This window comes from Dermacentor andersoni, chromosome 3, assembly GCF_023375885.2.
Source record: "Dermacentor andersoni chromosome 3, qqDerAnde1_hic_scaffold, whole genome shotgun sequence".
Lineage (NCBI taxonomy): Eukaryota > Metazoa > Arthropoda > Arachnida > Ixodida > Ixodidae > Dermacentor > Dermacentor andersoni.
The window spans coordinates 213,455,310-213,473,327 of NC_092816.1; the positions used below are offsets into that span (position 1 = coordinate 213,455,310).

Here is an 18,018-nt window from a genome sequence, read left to right on the forward strand (position 1 = left end):
ACATCAGATCGAGGTTGAACTAGGGAACACAATACCTTGAGAGTCGGGACTCACCGAGGAAAGCAACGCACACAGAGGATGGGCGAGGCACGCACTGGATGGCAATGCGTGTGATTATGCCCAGGATGCCCTCAGAGCCAATGAACAGCTGCTTCAGGTCCAGGCCTGTGTTGTCCTTGCGCAATGTCTGCATGGTGTCCAGCACGGTGCCGTCTGCCAGCACCTGCACGGTGGAAACTGCTCTGACCAACAGAGGTCACAACAGTCACCATTGTTGGCGGCAACACTTGCGGCGAAGGGCACTCAGCTCGAGGAACCTTGCGTATGCACATGCACTCTGAAATATGGGTGCAAGAAGAACTGGAACAGAACATGGGAAGGGCATGCAGGAATACCACCAGTGCAAAAACCCCACACCATCATCACCACTAGAGGACAGCTGAATCACACGTGACAAGAGCCACTCAGGAAGGTGTTTTTCAGATATGATGACACACTTGAGCGTTCAATGCTTGTCAGTTGCCCCTTTCTCATCTTTAGGCTTAGCTTTTTTTTTAACTTGGCTACATGCGTAATTCTCTCACTTGTCCAGCAGAATATTCTGTGGGAATGTTTACATAACCGGGATGTAACAGCGACAGAGCAGCCAGTGGATTTGGGCACAACGCCGCAACAGGCATGCATCGCTTACCCGTCCTGATTGTGCGGGTGTTTTCCTCTGTCACATCGTTTGCTGGCCGGCTACCTACAGCAAGCTTGTGTTCTGTGCCAAAGTGAAGCGCTTTCTGTTGCCAGTGTCGCAATGTTGTGCTTCTGCCCTGTCCTTGCCGATTCTACTTGCTGGGGATGTTGAGTCAAACCCTGGTCCTCCTAGTGAGCAGACAACTCAAGAGGAATTACTTTCCTCGGTGTTAGAAGCAGTGCGCAGGCTTGAGTCTGGTCAAGCAGTAATACTAAATGAGCTGACGAGCATTAAAGAAAAACAAGATGCTGCAGACAAATCCATAAAGCAGCTTTCCAACAGAGTTACAGCTCTGGAGGACAAGATAGAACAGTGTGGCCAACCCGATGTCAGCGCTCTTGACCCCAGTTTGTGTGACATCACTAAAAAACTGGCTGAAGTTGGAGGTGTAATGATGCCGAGAACAGGCTTCGTCGGTCAAACTTGCTCTTCTTTGGTTATGCGGACGATGAGAATGAGCTGGGATGATTCGGAGCAAGAAACAATTTCCTTCTGCTCTGAAAAGTTAGGAATTACACTCCCAGGCTCCCAGTTTGAATGTGTACATGGACTGGGAAAGTTCGCCGTCGACAAGCACAAGCCTATCATCACTAAACTAACGTTTTTTAAAGATAAGCAGCTAATTCTTTCTTCAGCGCATAAGCTGAAAGGCTCAAATTGTTCCATTTAAGAAGATTTTTCTTCGCCAACCAGGCAAGCAAGAGAAAAATTTGAGGACTCTTTGTAAATTCCAAAGTGTGTTTGGCGAAAGCCTGTGCCCATTCGACTGACTATGCCATGTCTTTTTTTGTTTTTGTGCATGACACTCCCAGTGGAATGGGCACGGGCTTTCGCCGAACACACTTTGGAATTTACAAAGTGTCCTTCAATTTCTTTTGACAAAGATTGACAAAGTGTGGTTTGAAGTAAATGATGGACTGTTTATTCATGAATTCTTTTTGACTTTGCTTTAATGCCCCATGAATTCCTTATGCTTGGCTGGGTCGATGTCTATGATAGCTGCCTCGTGATCACTGAAATGTACTGATCTGTATACCCTTCAAGATCGTTGGTGGTTGGATGCTGCGTGGTGGCTGTTGTCGTCGGTGTGACCAACGGCAACGCTAGTGAACTTTGCAGACCACTGACAAATGCATGTCTGTTCCTAGCGTCTTGGTTGAAATCCCCGACAACGTTCCAGGGCACGGACGGTCGGACGCCGCGAGTATGAGCCATTAAAGGCTTTCGCCTTAACCGCTTCCATTGCGCTTCCCTGGCCTTGGTGCCCGGTGACATGTTAGCCCGCCGCATGCGCATTCACTCATTCTTCTTCTGGCGTTTGGTATCGGGGGAATTCTTGGGGCGCTTCTCTGAACCGCTTGCTGTGGAATCATCACCGGGCCACTTGGGGGCCACCCGACTAACTTGACTGCTGCAACGAGACGTCTGACGAAGGAGCATTGCCGCGCGCGCCGCTGTGCCATCACGTGATTGCTGAGAGAGTGTGAGGGGGAGAGGCCACAGCTGTGGCGGCGCAACTGTTGCTATCCGCTGTGCCATCACGTGATTGCTGAGAGAGTGTGAGGGGGAGAGGCCACAGCTGTTGCGGCGCAACTGTTGCTATGCGCTGCTGTGCCATCATGTGATTGCTGAGAGAATGTGAGGGGGAGAGGCCACAGCTGTGGCGGCGCAACTGTTGCTATGCGCTGCTGTGCCATCACGTGATTGCTGAGAGAGTGTGAGGGGGAGAGGCCACAGCTGGCACCATTCCAGGGCACGGATGGACAGACGGTCGGACGCCGCGAGTATGAGCCATTAAAGGCTTTCGCCTTAAAAATTGCTGAAGTGTGCCAAGCTCCAGGATAAGATAAGTAAACTGGTCGTTGATAAACTTTATATTGAAAAGAAAACCTACGTCTATGACAGTACAACTAACTCCGTTGTCATATCCACAATATAGCTAAAAAAAAGATTAAAAACACAGGCAATTTCCAGGTCATCTGGCACTACTCCACATTTATCATCATCATTTACTAACATCTGAAGCCTGCTCCCTAAGTGTCACGATGTGTGTTTTTTCTTAGGTGATACTAACAGTGATATTATTGCACTAACAGAAACTTGGCTACACCCAGATGTAGCAGATGATTAAATATTTCCAAGTAAAGCTAACTATAGCACATACCGGCGTGATCATTCCTTTAAGAGAGGTGGCGGTGTTCTAATCGCCATCAAAAAAGCATTACATCCATTTCACGTCCATACAGACTCACCACTTGAAATAATCTGGGCTGCTTGTGCAACATTATCGGTGAAAGTACTGGTTGGTGTCTGTTATATATCTATCTGAATTGGGTCATTTTTTCATTTCTAAACTTCATAGCAGTATTACTTCCGCCATCCAAAAATGTCTATCTGAAATCGTTTACCTGGTTGGTGATTTTAATTTCCCGCAGATAGATTGGTTGAATTTCTCATCATCATTTGGGCTTCAGCTGAGCTTATTGAGTTGATTTTAGACTTTGACTTCTTCCAAGTGATTAATGAACCAACTCACGGTCCAAACGTTCTAGATCTTGCCTTCTCCAGTGTGCCTGAAACGACTGATGAAGTTCTATTCCTTGTTGGTTTTAGTGACCACAGGCTTATTCATTTACAACTTAATGTGCCACTTGCACACCAAGGTATTCCATCCAGGAAAATTTGCGATTACAATAAAGCCAATTATACGGCTATGAATACTGCAATAAATAAATTCTACGCTTAAACATTCTTGCCCTCATTTTCGGACAGGTCTGTTGAACAGAACTGGGTGTTTCTTAAGAATATGATAAATAAAATAGTTTACAAATATGTTCCTTTAGTATCTATTTCTAACGATAAGACTAACCCATGGTTCATTAGACCTCTCCATCGCCATCGCAACAAAAAAAAAAAAAGCCTTTGTAAAGAAAGGCTAAGCTAGTGTCCACACCAGCAGCCTGGATTAAATACAGTGAATGCCTCAAATCTAATTGCCCTTTGCGCTTCCGAAAATAAGTACTTTTCGCATGACTTAGCGGCTCCCCTTAAATTTAATCCCCAAACGTTTTGGCATGTTATATCTTCTGACAATACTACCAACCATGTTATATTGTGTAGTGATAATCACACACCACTTTCTGACAGTGAATGTCCCCATATGTTTAGTAGATATTTTACATCCATATTCACAAGGAAAGATCATTCCAACATACCCACTGTTCCTGATCATGAATATCACAGTACATGGCTTCTATTACCGTCTCCGTTGAAGGAATCACTCATCTTATAGCAAACCTGAAGGTGTCAACAAGCTCTGGTGTTGATAACATTAACTCTAAAATTTTGAAAAACACTTAAGCGACCTCTAGTCAAATTTTATGACTCATCTTTCAGCAATCCTTATCATCTGGCTTGCTCCCTACAGAATGGAAAATCACAAAGAATACCCCCATGTTTAAAAACGGAAACAGAAATTCACTGGAAAATTACCGCCCCATTTCGCTAACATGCATTTGCTGCAAATTACTCGAGCACATTATTGCTTCTCACATATAAAGTCACCTGTAACATAATTCTTTCTTTTTTCCTAAACAGCATGGCTTTTGGAGAGGTTTTTCCTGCAATGCGCAACTACTAGAATTGACGACTGACTTGCATTTCAACACGGACGCTAACCTACAAACTGACTGTATCTTTTTAGATTTCGTTAAAGCTTTCGACCGCATTGCAGATTTCTGCTTGTTCTCAATATTATCTGCTCTGTGCCTTGATTCTCTAACCCTCTCATGGCTTCGCAATTTTCTTTCTTCCCACCAGCAGTTCACTGTGGTTAACAATTTCAGTTCTTCAATCTGTGACGAATCATCTGGCGTACCTCAAGGCGGTGTTCTTGGCCCTTTATTGCTTTTAATATACATTAACAACTTGCCCACTGATATATCTTACTCATTACGACTTTTTCGCTGATGACTGCATCATTTGCCATTCAATTAATTCTATGGATGATCACCTCGTTCTCCAAAGTGACCTAAACCACATTTCAAACTGGTGTACTAAATGGCAAATGACGCTTAACTCGACTAAATGCAAAGTAATCTCTTTCAGTGAAAATTGAACATGAAATATTTTCATATCCCCGGTGAATGCCCACAGGATTCAATACATTTCGTACCTCTCGACAACGAAATATCATTTTACTACTATCCCGCCTCAACGAAATTTGCTAGGATGTCACCCCGCATACTACCTACATGCGCAAGGCTAGCAGGCTCAAAAATGCTCTCAAATGTGATTGCTTTGCACTAAAATTGTGTGAAATACCACCACAGTACACTTCCGTGGATGTCACCATTTTTGCTTACAAAAACAATCAAGCGCCAGAAGCGATCGTGCTAGAAACACGTCATGGCCGTCATTTTCTTTGTTGATCGCCGTTTGAAGTGGTAGCATGTTGCTACTGGCATGTGACGACGATTTTTTCACATGTGACAACAATTTTTTCACACCTAGTGCAGTGCGACATCTGCACCTCAGCAAGAAAAATGCAGCAAAAGCAAGGAAATCCACGCCCTACTGATGTGGAATTGTTTGTGGTGCTTGAGATGGCCGTCACAGCACGGAGTGCCACACATGGGGCTGTGATTGAGCAATCGTCCAGGAATACGCATTCCTTGCTTCAAGAATGCTGGTTTTGGTGCCACCTGACGAACATCGCATGCAGATCCAATGCCGGACGTAGATTCTAAATCGACTGCCTTCGGGTGTACGAGACGGGACCACTTTTATGCTCAGCACCAGACGCATCTCTGCCTAAGCGTGCAGTGGAGAAAGGCTGCTGCATGTGTGGAATGCTGTTGCTCTGCGTCTGGTGCCGAGTTACGCAAAATCTCGCAAAAGTGATCGTATCTCCGAAAGCAACTGACCAAGAATATTGCTCTACGGCAGTGCTGCCACTGCTAATCAACACATGCGGTGCATTTTAAATAGGCTAACGGAATTTTAACAGTAAAGTTTCATTTTGCAACACATTACCTATCTATGCTGTCTCATTTCCCAACAACAAAATTCTTGCGAAAGCAAATTTCTCCCCGTTTTCTACTGATGCCAGGTTCAACTGTACCACCGTTCACAAGACACAGTTTCTTCATATTAAGCCTAATCAGAATATTAGTGTTAATAATTGCCGATGGAAGCCATATTTCAGACAACTGTACAGGTATCATATCACGAATACAGCAGATGCACTGGCCGAACTTGTGCTCGTGCCCTGCATCTTCTTCTGAAGTCTGTTCTTGTTCTTAGTGGTGTTGTTGACTTGGTGCCACGGTGACAAGCAGTGCACGCACTGACAAACACGAGATGAAATCAAAAACATTCATCTTGAACCCTCTGGCGAACAAGTAATAAATTAAACCGCCATTTCCCGACATGGGCAGTGATAACTAGCTGGAGTGACAGTTTATGAGGTGGAAATGTCTTCATCGGAGATCAGCAGCCCCCAGCTCTCCAGTTTTCATAGGTCTGCATTAAAGCCTCCTATAAACACCAACGGTAGAGTTTTGTCACAGTTGTTGTCATAGCCAGGGATCACTGCCCCTGCTGTGTGCTGAATGAAGTGCATGGCCGGAAATGACATTCTCTTCGTGGAAACCACATGTTTTTTTTGCTTCTGGATCATCGCACTCCTTGTCACTGATGGCTGTCAAGCGTCGTCGCAACTGACAGCCACACTCGGCTGCTTTTGTTGCCAAAACTTTGTCTTTTCGCTTTTTGCCTCTAATTGTACCGTGATGCAAGAAAATCAAAGCTGCAACAGCATTATGCTGCCTCGGCAGGGCCCTAGCCTTGCATAGTGGCAAAACTAGTGGGTAGTAGCCTAGTGTGGCGCGGTTGGCACTGGATAATGTGACAGGTGGGGGGTTATGGGTAATGCACTTGTGTCCACTTGGCAAGACAGCAGTCAGAACTGACAAAGTGGCAAACAAAGATTCACTTAAATGAAGTGTGTAGTCTCTGATAAATGCAATATTGGCAGGAAGGCGGTTATGTTCACTGTGTGCATGAGGAATGAATGAGTGCTGCAAAAAGTGCATCCAAGTTTACGATGAACACAGGGTGACTGGCAAGGCTGTGTATGGGCTGACCATAAACACCCTGCTCAGTGCGTACCGCTTCCAGTCCGAGTACGGAACCATGCAGGGGACCATAGCGAAGCAGCCTCAGGCCACCGGCGTTGGTGGCCACGTTGCCTCCTATCTGGCAGGAGCCCTTGGCACCCAAGTCGAGGGGAACTGCAAGCATTGCCTCCTCCCCTACCTGCGTGTCCAATGCCTCCAACACGCAGCCGGCCTCACATGACACTGCACCTGCAGATTAAGTTGTTACTTTTCTGGTGCACCTGTTCTCGACCTTTCAGATCTGTGGTTCATGCCAACAAACCAACTTGTGTCATTATATATATGTATGATAGTGTTATTTATCGCACTATACATAGCACCCCCAATCATACAGTCCTGCAGAAAGACCTCGTCAACATACTAACATGGTGTGACGATGACGATTGGTTAATGACACTTAATGCTAAAAAATGTAAAGTTATGTCAGTCGCTCATAGCAGTAATCTCCTGGTATTTCTTTACCAAATTGGAAGCAAGCCCCTCAAACTAGTTGAGTCATATAACTACTCAGCTGTCACTGTGTGCAATGATCTGTCCTGGCATAAACATATTTCTAACATTTTTTTATATCATCTGCTAATGAGACACTAGGATCTTTAAAACGTAATCTGCGTCAGGCTCCAAAAAAGGTAAAACCGCTTGCATATAAATCCTTTGTTCGAACAAAACTGGAATATGCATCTGCCATCTGGAGCCCACATCAAGCATGTCTTATCAGCTCATTTGAATCTGTTCAGAACTGCACTACTAGGTTCATTCACTCACAATATTCATATGATTTCAGTATCTCTGCCTCTTAAAACAGAATCCGGACTAACACTACTATCTAATCGACGATGCATTGCTAGTCTTGAGCTCTATCATAAGTTCTTTTACAGCACCCTTCATCATGCACCATACATCATTCCCGCAGCACGCATCTCTCACCGCACCAGTTATGCACAGAATTTTGCACAGCTTAGCAACATACTACTGGTGTGTCCAGCAACAACTGCACCAGACTTTCCACTGTGTACGTCAGCCACCTGGAATACGACATGACCACCACCTCTGACTTTCTCGACATAACGAGAATACCTGCTTCAGGTCCAAAGGAAATCATGTTTCTCCACTCGCTATCTTGGTAGGTTCACACTGTGTTATAGCTGACGCACATTGCAGAGAAGACATCATCAATTCAAGCCTCGTCTTGCACCCAGCCTAACCTCTATAAATTTCTCTTTCTCATCACACATCATTTCAGCACCTGTTATGTTACCATAATGGAGATTGGCTTCTGAAGCTGCCTTGCTATGCTCCAAGTTTTTGTAGAAATGCCAGTGCTGTCAGAATGCACCGATTTTTCTTTTTAAGGATTGTTACTGAGCTGCTGTTCATAACTTGTCTGCCACAGGAGCTCACAAGCATTTTTATTAATCTGCGAATTTTCTTCTCACAATCTAGGTCTCCTGTGACTACTTGGCCTTGACTCTTGCACAGCTTCTTCAAGAGGCTGACTACCAATCATAAACATGGAATGACAAAGAGTTGAGCTAGGTAATATGAATTCATGTTAAGAAAAGAAAGAGGACAACACAAACTATCAACTAAGAGGTAGCACAGTGGCGAAGAAGTTAGACACAAAACTTATCTGCGCACACTGAAGAGAGCCAGCGGCAACTGTCAATCAGGAACATGTGCGGGTGGCGGTGCCATTCCCAAGCATCCACAGGTAAGTTTTGTGTGGTCTCTCTTCCTGCGTGTTCTTTTTTTTTTCTAACATCAATCAAACTCTTATTCCCTTGCCATTACCTTAGTCCTTCACATATTATTTCATGCACATTATTATTCACGCAAAACTTTACGCTATGGTGGTCTAAATTCTCAGTGAGTTGCTGCTGTTCCCAGCATTGCTAAACGAGACACTATTGCCCACCAATCTTTACCCCCTAATAAGTAGCATACTTCTTTGCAAGCATGCACAACCGTGCGTGTCTGGTCTCACCAAACCAGCTCCAGTGATGGCACAGCAGTGTCTCATTCTCCTGGTTGTACAGACAAGCATAGCTTGAATGAATGTGTGTTGCTTAGTGGTGCAAGGGCCAGTTATGGCCAAAGAGCGCCATGTCAGTGACTTCACAGTGGAATGATGAGTTCTATGAAGTTGATGTGACGTGGCTGTAAAGGGGCCTTAAAAATAGTCGTTAGGTGCATAAAAACTACCTGTAATAAGATTATGATGATGACTAATGACTAGGCTTGTGCGAATATTCGATAATTTCATATAGTTGAACGAATAATGCGCTATTCGATATTCACTTCGATTCGAATTTTATTATTCGGAAATATCGAAGTATTTGGCTCGAGCGAATAGCCACACGTGGCAGGGAGAAGGAGTTTTCGGAAGTTTCGGTTTTAAATTCAGTAATACTTTTTCCAATTTAATCCAATCCAAACCAAGCCAGGAAAACCGAACTACATTTAGACAATGCCTTCTCTAGAAAGATGCCTGCGGCGTCGCTCGCTTACCCATTGTAGCCGTTGTGCCTCGAGTTGCGGTCGGTTGTCAAGAGATGGCGCCACCTACTTCCCTATCTTCGCCAAGGGGGCTGGGGGTGGTGTGGTGTTGCGGAGGTAGCGTTGGTAGCGTCGGCCTCGTTGCCATGCAGTGATGTGCGCATGCGTTGCAAGCGACCACCGCAAAGATCGCTAGCTACCACCTCAAGTGCAAAGGAGAAAAAGGGGAAGGTAAGGGCAGCAGGTTTTCGGCGCACGTGGCAGGCATCTTTTTAAAGGAGGCGTTGACTTAGAATAAAGGTGTACAAAAACGCATCTCGCAGGAGTGGTGCTGTAGTCGATTGCGTTTAGTGGGCGGCTCTGTCTCTGCTGCACCGGCATTTGATCAATCCCAGCCGCCTTGGACCACTCCAGAGAGCGCCATGGGGGACTTGCATGCGGCCAGCAATCCGATTTGGAACTTTTTTTGTAAAAATTCCACCGGGAACCGAAGCTCGATGTCTTAAATGCAAGGCAGTCCTGAAGACCCTGACAAGTACGACAACAACCTTAGCAACACATTTAAGGAGACACCCGGACTTGCACAAGGACTACCAAGAGAAGTGGGATGCACGCGAAAGGCCATCCAAGCTCAAGGGGGCAAGCAAGGCAAGTGGTCAACAGCCATCCATAGCCGACAGTTTCAAGCTGAAAATGAAAGTGTCGGCCCCAAAAGCCCAACAGATGACAAAAATGATAGCTCGCTTTGTAGCTCGTGGTATGCACCCCTACAACATTGTCGAAGAACCGGGTTTCCTCGACATTATGAAGTTCGCTATGCCGGATTATGCCGTGTCGTCTCGGACAACATTCTTGAGAGCCATTATTCCAGGACCTCTACGCATCAAGCAAAGAGAAGGTGAAAAAGAAGCTCAGGGACATTTCTGCAAGCGGAGTAGAGTTACATTCAATCACAACTGATGTTTGGACATCACGGGCAAATGACAGCTACGTTTGTGTAACTTGTCACGTCATGGACAGTGACTTCGTGCAACACGTGCATGCATTGGCTTGCACTGAGATGACAGACTCTCACACTGCAGAAAACCTGGAGCTATTTATTGCAGGTGTCATCGAGGAGCGGGAACTTCCAGCCCACAATACTGTGCCAATCTTCGTCGTTACAGATAATGGAAGGAACTTTACTTCTGCAGTAGTGCGGTCGTCCTGGAGTGGTGTGCAGTGTTTCGGACACACCCTTTGTTGTGTGTCAGTGATGCCAAAAGAGAAGTGTCAGGGTTTTTGCAGCTCTGTGCTAAGGCCAGAGCAATTCTGGCTAGATACAAAAGGAGTGCCAATGCCCAAGGACGGCTTCAGGAAGTTCAGAGAAACATGCAGCTGGACCCTCTCGAGGTCATGCAAGACGTCCCGACGCGATGGAACAGTGAGCATGCCATGATGGCCAGGCTTGTGAAGCTCCGTACGGTCATCACTGTAGAACTTTCAGAATCTGATGCAGTTCCAAACTTGAACTCAAGTGAGTGGAAGCTTATGAATGCAGCAGTGCAAGTCTTGAAGCCTCTTGACCATGCCACAACTGAACTGTCTGGGGACACATATCCCACGCTGTCACAAGTCGTTCCCCTGTTGCAGTGTACCGAGGTGGTTCTAACTGAACATGTTTCCGAAGGTGGTGAGGCAGCATTGCTTGCCTCAAGCCTTTTGCATAGCATCAAGACGAGGTTCTCTGAAATCAAGATGTCACGCCTTCCTGCATTGGCAATGTTGGTCAATCCTAGATACAAAGATATCTGTTATGCTGAATGACCTGCAAAGCAATGGGCATTCACTCTACTCACAACAGCAGCAGAAGAGACTGTGCCAGTTGATCAACATGGACAGCAACAAGTGAGAACAGCACCTGCTCTGCAGACCCACAAGGGGACTCTGCGTGGAGTGCTTTTACACACTTCAAATCACGTTCGCATCATCAGTCAAGCCGTACAATCTCGGATGAGGTTGCTGGATACTTGAAGGCCCCCCTTCTTTCCCAGTCCAAAGACCCCTTGTGTGGTGGAAAAGCAAGGGCAGCAACCTTTACCCAACCCTGGTTGCAGCTGCCCGTAGGTATCTTTCGATACCAGCCACCCAGACGAGAAGTTAAAGGATTTTTTAGACTGCAGGAGCCGTTGTAAGCTGCAGAAGGGAGCACCTCAAACTCCAGCATGTGGAACAGCGAGTGTTTTTGCACGAAAATTTGTAATTTTCCTAAATAATCAAGTTCTTTACTTTCCTTGAATAAATCCCAGACGTTAGCCCTCTGCCGTTCTTTTATTTCTTTACTTGCTACTATTCGAAGTATTCGCTTCGAAATTATTCGAGAAGAATTACTATTTGCTTCGAATTTGATTCGAACCAAAAAAGCACTATTTGCACAAGCCTACTAATGACGTGTTCTATGAGCATTAAAATGTATTGTGAAAAAATGATACGATATAGAAAACATGCCAGATGCAAAGATTGGCAAGAACACTACTGCCTCACTAGAGCCCTTGAAACACAAGGGCCTGGAGGCATGTACTATACAAAACTACTATTGCAGCGGCGTACTCTGAAGACAGGATGCACTACAAATTTGTGGGGGCTAATAACATGTGAGACATCTTTCAGGAAACCTAGGACTGTATTAGTATCAAAAATCGGTTCTGGACCAAGAAACATTACGGGATGAAGAGGAATGTGCTGCCGGTATACTAGGGGAAAATGTCTCCCTTGGATTTGCTAAAGCCCCTCCACACACGTTTCTGCCGACCAGGTTAAGTACTGCCAACCTACCCTCCTCCTCCACGCTCTCCTCCCACTCACACCCTTAGCTTCCGGCGTCAAGCGGAACTTACGTAGCTGCAGGTTCCTGTTCCGAGTGGAAGTGACACTATGTTTTTTTAGCGTTGTTTACTTTCGCGTCGATGGAGAGGCTTTAATTGCACCAGCTGCGGTTTAAACTGTGAACGCGATTCCATCCAAGAACCACCGCCTATTGTAATCAGCGATCTGATTGTATTCGTTGCTTCACATCAACTTGCGAGGGATTGTGCCACGAGAGACAATGTACAGTGGAATGTAGTGCCTGGGCACTTGGAGACCACTGCCGCTTTTCGTGCATTTGGAAAACAGTGACCGCAAACTACTACTTCAGTGGAATAGAACAGCTTGTCCTCTTTGCATTCTTCTCATTGTGACTGCCACAGCTCTGCTAAGCACGCGCGGGCGTCTCACCATCATAACAGCAGTCAAAGCGGAAATTCCCGCAGCGCAACTCCAGGAAGCGGAAACGCCGGAACCGGGAATATTGAAACCGGAAATGCCGGAACCAGATTTGGTGTGAGGGGAAAAGGCAACGCACAACAAAGGTTGTCGCTACTTAAGAAAGCGGCGGTGGCGCGTGGATGGAGGCGCTTTAGGATTTGCCTTCCTGACACTCCAGGAGGACGTGGGGGACGGTCAGCCTCTCCCCGCATCTACCTCATGTTGGAGGTTCATTTCCAGTGAGTAGAAAATTATGGGTTACAAATGTGTGTTCTATTCTGAGACAACAGAATAGTACATCTGTTCGGTGTGATTTTTGTTACAGAGGGCCAGAGACCTAACTGTGGTTTTATCAGATGAAGCTTAATTGTTTCAACGTCCCACATGCATTGCTACTGGTTTCACAGTTTCTTTCATAAGAAAGGCCTCAGATCTGTGACAGAGACAGTAGCAGTAGGATTAACAGCTTGCGATGCAATTGACGTGGCCATCTGGTCCGCCAGAACATTATCCTCGATGCCCCTATGGCCAGGCACCCAGCATATAATGACATGCTGGTTACATTCGGAGTTTTGATTTCCTTATATGCTTCGCAATAGTGCATAGGCCTCAGCCGTAAAGATACTTGTTTCCGGATGCGGTACATCGGATTCTGAGAAGGATGGGCGGACGACTGCATAGGGCACCCCGGCATACGTCTTCGATGTGTCTGTGTAGAATTCTGTGCAGGAGTGCTTGTGCTGTAGTTCTAGGAAATGCATTTGCATTTCCGCTGGAGCGTGCTTTGTAACTTCTAGAAAGGATATGTCACATTCTTCTTTCAATAGGGCTTGTTCTGAAAGCGCCAGCAGCTAAGCGGATACCTAGATGATAGATGGGATCCAGCATCTTTAGCGCACTTGGGGCTGCAGAGTTATATTGTGGGCGAGCTCCACCACTGGAAAAGCTGGTGCCACCGTTGGCGTGACGTGGCATGAGGGATCACATAGACACAGAGGTCATGTCGGCTGCTTCAGAAGTGCCGAAGCGAGCTGTTTAAAGTCCCACCTGCGCTGCGGTTCCGATTAAGTGGTGAGGCTTTACTGCCTTGGGCGTCTGCTTGGCAACATTTGAAAGTACTATAATAGGTAGTGGCTGCTTTTGGAGGAGTGCAGCATGGTAGGCTACTGCTCGGTGCCGCAGTGCCAGACATACACAACGGGGCCCGGTGTCAGCCTTATTCACACGTATACAGCCACAGGACAAGAACCTGCATGAAGCTTGGCTCGAGAAACTTAGAACCGGCACACAGCCATTGGCTACAACTCTGGTATGCAGCAAGCACAGACGCGAGGAACATTTCTGCTACGGCGCCGGGACTGCGCGATGTTCGGTGAGTTGCAGAAAATGCGCACTGAGACGCTCGCCCGCACCCGCTGCCCGGCTAATGTCATGACGGTTCAGTCTATGAACTTGTTGATGCTAGCTACTGGCAAGTTCACTGGAACGGAAAGGGAGCGGTAAGACGCACATTAAATAAAGGCATGGCATATGCGTGGCCAGGTTTGTGCTATGAATTAATGCACTGGATTACGAAACTCAAGCAGAGGAAAATCGCATGCTGAGAAGACCGATAAACATACAGTGCGACACAGCTTGAGAAATACTGAAATGTCCAAGAATTTAGAGGACAAAAAAAAGATTGAATCGTCACGACGGCACATCAGAGGCATCGAAGTCTCTATAAAGAAATTATTTTTGAACAGTTCTGATAGCGTTCATGCAACAATGGTTGCTATTGTACTGTCGAATGCTCATACGCTGCGGCCTAAAGCTCACGGCACGGCATGAGAACGCACATACAGCGAAAGCAAAACATTGTGTATGGACATGCATGCAGACATGCATTCGGTCGCTGCGAACTCGTGTGATCGCTGCATTGAGGCTTCATTCTGTTATGCTCCATTTGGTTATTCAGACAGCCCACTATAAGAACATATTTCACATTGTTTATTCTCAGCGTTTGCCTACCTTTCACGCAAGAAGCCGGTTCGGGAGACTCCATCTCGGCGACCACGCGCAGTGACGTTCACTGTACGTATTCAGTAAACCGATGGCATCTGTAAACAATTCTGTGCTTTCAGTTTGCTCAAGATTGTTATATCGACAGTCAAAAACTTCCCTCGTTTTGAGAGTACGTACGTAAATGTCCAGGAGGGCTGCTGCGTGGTGTTTTTATTGAGCGCTGTAAGCGAAACCTATGAGGAGCGCGCCGCGTGATCCCTCGTACTACGCAAGGGAGGCGCTTCCAACAGATGGCGACTCCGTAAGTCCTCGCCCCAATACGACAGCACCATGGTGAAATCGTGATTGAATTGGGCTCTAACATATTTTATGTGTGGAATGAAAGTAAGCCTGGAGTCATGTATAATACCTAGAAATTTGTGCTCTTTGTTGACAGGTATTTGTTGTCCACACAGTTCTATACAAGGATCTGGAACCGGGCCTCCCTTTCTTGTGAAAAGAACACAAGAACTATTGTGGGGGTCGATTTTAAATTCGTTTTTGTCTGCCCACTTGGACACCTTGTTCAAGCCCTGTTGTATCTGTCTCTCACACACTGTGAGGTTACAGGATTTGAAGCCTACTTGAATGTTGTCCACGTGGAAGGAATAAAAATGGCCAGTGGTAATGAAGTCCGGAGTGTGGTCATCTTAGCGATAAAGAGTGTGCAGCTGAGCAAGCCTCCCTGGGGTACACCAGTTTCCTGTATAAATGGACGTGACAATAATTGCTGATTTTGACGCAGAAGGTACGACAACAAAAAGCTTTCTATTAATTTTAGCATATTGCCACGAATGCTCATTCCTGACAAATCTCTCAAGATTCCGTAGCAGCACGTTGTGTCGTACGCCTTCTCAATATCGAGGAATATGGATAAGAAAAACTGTTTGTGTACAAATGTGTCACAAATATTTCCTTCAATGCACAAAAGATGATCAGTTGTGGACCACCCTTCCCTGAAGCCACACTGATAGGAATCAAGCATTTTGTTTAGTTCAAGGAAATGTAGGAGTCGCCAATTTATCATTTTCTCAAAAAGCTTACAAAGGCAACTTGCGAGAGCTGTCGGCCAGTAACGTGCCAACAAGGAAGGATCTTTACCCCACTTCAAAACAGGGACTACAATAGCTTCTTTCCATGTGAGTGGAAGGTATCCGGCAGCCCGAATAGTGTTGAACAGTGTGAGTAACTTGCGTGTCAGTGTGTAAGTTTTTGATCATGTCCTACATGACTCTGTCAGGTCTTGGTGCAGAGCTCTTGCATGTGATCAAGACAGCTCTCAACTCGGCAATACTGAAAGGCCGGTTACATGGTTCGTTCTGTCTGAATTTACGTACGACTGGCTTACCTTTTTCTATTTGTTTGTATTTAAGGAAAGATTGCGAATAATAGATTGAGCTTGACACATGCTCAAAGTGCTCCCCAAGAAAGTCTGCCTGGTCTTGCAAGGTATTCCCTTTGTCGTCACCAGGGGCAACGGATGGATTTGTTGCCCTTTAAGCTTTCTTAAGCCATTCTACACTTTCACCTCCTGAATGTATGAATTAATACCCAAGAAAAACCTCACCCAGCTTTCTTTTCTCTCTTTGCCTGACACCGTGTCCGCCTTCCCAGTGATATAATTTTTTTAAACTGAATTAGATTTTCTGCATTTGGCGATCTGAGCAATATGCCCCATGCCTTATTCTGCCTCTTTCGTGTATTCGTTCCACTAGGAAACATGTCTTGTAAGTGAACCACCATTCGTTTGTGGGATAAACTTTTCAGCTGCATCAATAATAAAAGCCGTAAAATGTACAACAGCATTATCTGTACTAAAATCATTTATAAAATATTGTAGTAGATAGGTTGATTCTTTAAAATGTGCCCAGTCCGCCAATGCTAATTTCCATCGAGGAATATGGGGAGGGTTTTCATGCAGAGTTGTCAGATTTAAAGTTACAGCAAGGTGGTCACTTCCATAAAGTTTACTGATGACGTTCTATTCTAGGTGAGGCAGATGAGAAGAAGAGTCAATTGCTAGATCTATCGATGAATAACTGTTATGTTGGACACTGTAATTGGTCAGCTCCATCTTATTAAACAGGCAGGCACTAGAAGTCGGAACAAAATTTTCAATGAATCGACCTCTTGCAGCACACTGCAAGTCTTCCCACATCGAGTTGTGGGCATTAATATCACCCACGAGTCTGGAAGCTGATCAACGAAGTTATAGAAATTGCTTGTTCTGAGATGATAGTTAGGGGGTGTGTGTGTGTATATATATATATATATATACATATATATATATATATATAGAACACACAGTGACCAGTTTATTAAAAAGGTTTGCCCGAACTGACACTGCCTCAAGGGGTGTATGAAGGGCGATGTGGTGACAAGCTACACACTTGTAGGCAACTATTGCTACACCGCCGGAGGCATTAGCCTCATCACGGTCTTTTCGGAAGATGGTGTAATTGCGAACAAAGTTAGTGTCTGTACGTTTCCGATGTGTCTCTTGAACACAGTAACATTGGATTATGTTTGTGTAGGAGTTATGAAGAATGTTATGAAGAAGTCCTCCAACATATTCTAGTGTAGTATTTGTATCTCCATTATGATAAATGTGTTGTAAGAGACGACGTTTAGCTCACGGGCCCTTTCCAGGCACGATGACTCGAGGTTTGTCTTTTTTTTGAACGATTACGAGAATCTTGCCGCTCCTTCAGCACTGGCGGCGCCGTCTGGCTGTTCGTTGTGTCCATCCCCTCTTGCGAGGTGCTGGACACATGCTATTCTGAGCGCTGTGTGTGACATGAAAGCCTTGACACGTTGGACGAGACCTTTGAGGTCACCTGCCCAGAGGTCAGTGGCCCCTTCTGCTGGGGTGGCGGAGCAGCACTAGCTGCAACCGCCGAGGGGTCAGATGGTGTGAGAGCTGGCTCACTGCATGTGGGCTGGACAGCCACCAGAAGCCGTTGTTGCAGCCCCCTGACGCGTCACATCGGCAAAGGTGTTCGGCAGGTAGGAGACCTACATCTGTGCTTCCTTGAATGAGAGGTTCTCCTTTACATTAATTGCTACGATTTCTTTCTCTCTTTACCAGGACAGACAGGACCGCGAGTATGCAGCATGCTCCCCATCGCAGTTTACACAATGCAGAGGGTTATCGGAGGATTCAGAGGTATGCTCATGGGCACTGCATTTAGCAAAGGTCAGTCAGCATTGGCAGTTTTGTGAACTGTGGCCGAATGTTTGGCATTTGAAGCAACAGACAGGGTTAGTGATGTA

At 45.8% G+C, this 18,018-nt stretch overlaps 1 protein-coding gene across 4 annotated transcripts in view; it reads right to left on the bottom strand.

Annotated features, from left to right (window-relative positions):
• The window catches only part of D2hgdh (D-2-hydroxyglutaric acid dehydrogenase), a 122,408-nt gene that overhangs the window by 49,045 nt on the left and 55,345 nt on the right, over positions 1-18,018 (bottom strand). For all 4 annotated transcript variants that reach the window (XM_050172649.3, XM_055067244.2, XM_055067245.2 and 1 more), the window contains exons 4-5: positions 6,914-7,110; positions 55-223 (exon numbers count right to left, since the gene is read on the bottom strand). In XM_050172649.3, the coding sequence (XP_050028606.2) occupies positions 55-223; positions 6,914-7,110 (366 nt within the window). The remainder of the gene's footprint in view (positions 1-54; positions 224-6,913; positions 7,111-18,018) is intronic.